The 4,921-nt window shown below is 47.7% G+C and overlaps 1 protein-coding gene across 1 annotated transcript; it reads left to right on the top strand.

The window, feature by feature from the left end:
* Positions 1 to 377: 377 nt before the first annotated feature.
* Positions 378 to 2,207, top strand: T265_01786 (hypothetical protein; the record flags this gene model as incomplete). The annotated part of the gene is made up of 2 exons (XM_009165876.1): positions 378 to 406; positions 1,979 to 2,207. The coding sequence occupies 2 exons, from the start codon at positions 378 to 380 to the stop codon at positions 2,205 to 2,207; spliced, it is 258 nt and encodes an 85-aa protein (XP_009164140.1).
* Between the last annotated feature and the right edge of the window lie 2,714 nt (positions 2,208 to 4,921).

Below are 4,921 nucleotides of genomic sequence, written 5' to 3'. Positions count from 1 at the left end.
TTTTTTACCGTTGACCCAGCAAACACCCGGCGGGGACATAGTAAAAAAATTTTCAAGCTCAGGGCACACACATTCATTAGACAAATTTTTGTTTCATTTTGGGTAGTAGCTGCGTGCAATGACCTTCCTCCGACGGTTGTACACGCTCCTTCTAGAACCCAATTTAAAGCACTATTAGACATTTATTTATGCGAATCCTCGCGCTGACAAACATAATGCCCCGCGCTGAGAACATAAAGAGCATTGCTACACCCTTTTTCACTTGTGCCTTTCAAGTGAACGACAGCCACTGACCGACAAGAACAAAACCGACCCGGGAAAATTGGGCAAAAGCCTCGATCCTGTGTATCAATCCGTGAATCTGTGAATCCGTGTACATGAACGAGAACTGGCTATCTATTGCCAGGTGGGATCAAGAAGAATGAGCAACAGCTATACTGAGAACAGAGAGTGCTGTTCGGGAGGGGCTGCTCACCCCATGGACTGTGTATCAATCCGTGAATCTGTGAATCCGTGTACATGAACGAGAACTCTGCGGCTATTGCCAGGTGGGATCAAGAAGAATGAGCAACAGCTATACTGAGAACAGAGAGTGCTGTTCGGGAGGGGCTGCTCACCACTTCCATGGACTGGGAGGGGCCGTCCTAAGGGTCTTCTGGGGCAGCGGATGGCCCATGCACGAGTACAGGTTGGACACCATTTACCGTTTTGACAGGTGAGAAATCTGGGGAGGTTTGGCAACCATTGCTAATGTGATTTGTCGCATTATGACATACCACTAACTGTGCTCTCGCGCTTGTTGTAACAAGCATACGAAACCGATGCATGGCCATCAACCCATTCTTAATGATGAAACCTCTAAATCTTTTCAATCAGCAACTGGTCGGCTGGTACATGCACACATTTTCTATCAGTCCACCAACGTGCGTTCCCCTACGGCAACTTAAGTCTTCACACATGGGTTATCTACAAGAGTCTTTCTCTCGCTTTCGTAAACGGCGGCAAACCGAATGCAACCTACCTCCGTCTCCGGCTCCAAGACTACAACTGACACTCAGGACTACCTTGGCATATTGAAACGTGGTCGAAAAAGGAAGTTGTTGGAGACAGGCAAAGCCACAAGATACGTGAGCCATCCCATTTTGCAAACAAAGCTGCTGTTTAACCGCTATTTGGCCACTGTCCCTGACGGTAGATTCCAGAGGCTGTCCGACAACCGCAACCAAACAAGGTGGCAATTTTCACCAACGCATGACGTCCCTAGTGGTCTGTGTGGCCTGCCGATGGACCCTGTCAGGCTATTGCTGCGATCACTGGTCTTGTGCATTGTGCGGAAAAGCTTTGCAGGCGCATCCTCTGGGTGGTAACGAGTGTAGTAATAAAACCAGTTTATTCAGGAACCGACTGTCCTAAAACTGTTGAGATGGTCTTGGCAAACTTATGGGTGGCACGTCATGTCCACACAAGTGACGGCTGTTTCGGACGTCTGATAAAATATTGAATACATCGCAAAATATTCCTTGGTATCATATAGTGCAACCAAGGGGCGGATCAGATTTCGGGCTCCTTCGTAGTGACTTAATGGCTGTTGCAGCAACCCCTTTGGGCAAGCGTTTTAAATTTCTCAGGGATTTGCATCCAAGGGTTCGGGTCTCAGCTCTAACCGTTGTCTCGTATACACTTCCACGCAGCTCCACATTTGACTGCTATTAATAACGTGTCACTGAGTGCCAACATCGCTTATCGTTGGGATCCCGCTTCTTCACTGTCGGCAATCACAGTATTCGGTAAATTAGCCTTCATTAATTTGACGCCGAATGCTCTCACGAAAGCGATTGAGTTATGCATTTTCCATTTCAGGGCCATTGTCGAGCGAAAGCGAAAATAAAACTTAAATGGTCACCAAATACTTTCGCACCGGTGGAAAATTAAACAAGTAAAATTCAGTAAATGTTATTATATAATTTCCGGGCGTAAGTGCGCGTAGGCTCAGGGATAAGAGTTATGATAAGCTGGTGAGGAAAGAAAGCACACGGATTCCGGCAAGACCTGCAGCCTCTGCACCGAACCGATCCTCGATTTCTTTCTCATCTTACAGCTCACTGGTTGTACATCACCCGAAAATTGGCCATACACGCACAGTCCGGAATGGTTCATTTCGGCACTGTGACCAACATTCGAGTGGAGAGTGCGAACGGCCGCCTTAAAGATCGAATGCACCACTCTGACATGTTGGAGCATGCAATTCAAAAGGTGTCCCGACACGCCGAGTGGCTCATGCGGGAGTTCGAGATGCATATGTCGTACCAGCTCGACAGACGGCAAACCCTGGAGGGTGACGCCTATTTTCTTGACGTGGTCTGTCGAATGACAACATATATATGCTCTGTCTTTTTGAGGCACTTGAAACTACGACCGCCTCGGCTGCCGCATGAAAGTGTTGGAACAAACAGGGTGAGGTCAACCTACGTAAACTAACTTGTAGTTTGTGGTGCAAACACCCAGATGCTCCCAGACTGTCGACACCTGTGCTGGAGAACGCACATGCCCCTACTACGAGGCGACGTGGCTCCCTTGCGTACACCTGTTCTCTGTATTTCGAGATCAGTCCGTTCCGAACTGTGAGAGTCATTCATCATTGACTTCGTGGCTTGCTTTCCAATCCACCAACGATGGCTGTCGGATTACAACCTACCGGGAAAAGGTGTACCCCTTACAGTTGTTCCCAAACCACCCCCGACAGCTTTCGATGGCCATCGTAAACAACTGAATCGGGTGATGGATAAGCCTCAGAGGCTGGAACTCGAGAGGGCCACTGCCATCTTTAAGCGGTTGATTGTTCAGGGACAAATCCTGCTGCGTCAAGCCTCAAAGTCTGCAACCGACGACCTGCCGTTGGTGGTCGAGGATACTGCACCCGAACTCAGATGGCGGTCTGGAAACGCTCACTTGGGGTTTTGTGTGCTCTGTGACCGGCCGACTACTACTAGTGACCGCTGGTGTGCAACGGAACGCGTGTCACATCACGCCGACTGTTGTGACGGTGAACCTTGTCCACTGTGTGGTGGTGCCCTTCAGGCTTATCCCAAAGGTGAGTCCACATGAAAATAAATTACCTTTGGTTCTTAGCTTCCTCGCATTTCAGGACTTCAGCGGCCAAATGCAGACTCCTCACGAAGGAGAAAATGCGCCTCCCAGAAGGACATATGTACACTTAAAAACGACCAATATATCCCAACATTCCATGACGTACATTTTGAGCCTTTTCTCCGTTACAGATGGAATTGGTGCGCTAGTTAGTTAGGCACCGTGTACCCCTAGCCGCATGTTAGTCGTGTGTGTCGGTTAGGTTCGTTCAGCTGTCAGGTGTGATCGACGTAGGTTCTATGTGGCTAGTTAGTTAGGCATTGTGTACCTCTAGCCGCATGCTAGTCGTGTGTGTCGGTCAGGTTCGTTCACCTGCCCGCTATGATTGACGTATGTTCCATGTTCCTAATCGATAAACCTCGAGGTCTTCCTAGCATAATTCGCAACCTATAATGGAAAACTCTGGTTTTTGCCAGCAAACGTGCACGACATTTAGCAAATAATTAACTTGCACTACGGAATTTCTACTGGCGATAAAGAATCATCGACCAAGATTTGTTTGCACGAATGCGCCCACGCATATGTTGTATCTATAAAGGCCATTTAGAATCTAGAATGTTGACAAAATTTTTTCCGGCGGAAAAATGCCTGAACGTTACGTTTATTGTATATGAGTCAACGTTTTCCACAATTCGCGATTTTTTACCATCAGGTAACGTATTCACAGTTGGTGGTGTTTATTAACTTTGAGAATTCGCTCACTTAAACAAATCGCCAAAGTGAATGATTTTCAATGACACAGGAGCATATACATTATACATAGACATCCTACGCTGTGACGTGGCAAGTCTGAAAATGCCGTAGATTTCGAGAGATCAACCTCATTGTGCGAATAGCCAGCGGCTGTTATCCACTTCACATGGCCTATGATCTACATTCACAGGTTACCCTTTCATCTTATGTCGGCCTCGTTCCATCTTGTTTCCTTGGCCAGCCTGAGAAGTATCCCACCGCTCAAAGAACTGCACATCCCAGTCCAATGACCCTAAATGTGACGTCCGCTTTGATGTACGTCAGGCCAATGATGGCACGGCACTGACATACCCAGTTTGGTAGTACACCCGAAGCTATTCCCTTCCTTCTCTCGACCGCGCCCTCTTGCCCACCCGTTCCATTAACTGCAAATATAAACAAGCTTCCTACCTGGCCCCAGCTGCCTCCACGGCATATTCATTCCAATTTGCTGAAACTTTCGTTTCAAATTTAACCGTTTCTATATGTCTGTGCTTCCCGCAACATTCAAAACTTTCTATATAGTTTGTGATACAGCTCGTGCGTTGGCATCATCTCACTCTTCTAAGGAACTCTTATACCCGGCTCCACAACAGCGACACCGTGGAGGCTCTACAGTTCCGTTGTACACCATGTTTCTGAGATTCCTGTTACCAGTTATCTGCTTCGCTAATCGCCCCACTTCATCCTCCCCACCTACGCTTTCTGTGACCCTGGCCATGAGCCCAAATGTTCAAGGCTACGAGGCCTTAGCGGTGGTTTTAGGTTTTAGTTCAGTTTGATTGACTAGATGACGCCAGCTCTGCTGCCTCACTAGAGCTGATGTTCTGGTTCCTCATGTTCTAACCGTTACACCTTTCTCGTCATGTGTTAGGCATGAAACCTTTTGCTTTGCCCTCCCTCTTTTTGATTCTTGCTCGCCACCTTCAAATCTTATCGATCCGAACTTGCTCGATATTCTGTCGAAAAACACAGTAACTGTGCTTCCCTGCCCGTGGCAGTATAGTGACGACCACGCCTACAACGGATAACGCCAATACTT

This window comes from Opisthorchis viverrini (assembly GCF_000715545.1).
Source record: "Opisthorchis viverrini unplaced genomic scaffold opera_v5_19, whole genome shotgun sequence".
NCBI classification, from domain to species: domain Eukaryota; kingdom Metazoa; phylum Platyhelminthes; class Trematoda; order Opisthorchiida; family Opisthorchiidae; genus Opisthorchis; species Opisthorchis viverrini.
Note: the sequence above shows the minus strand (reverse complement) of the source record. Positions and strands in the feature narration are given on the sequence as shown.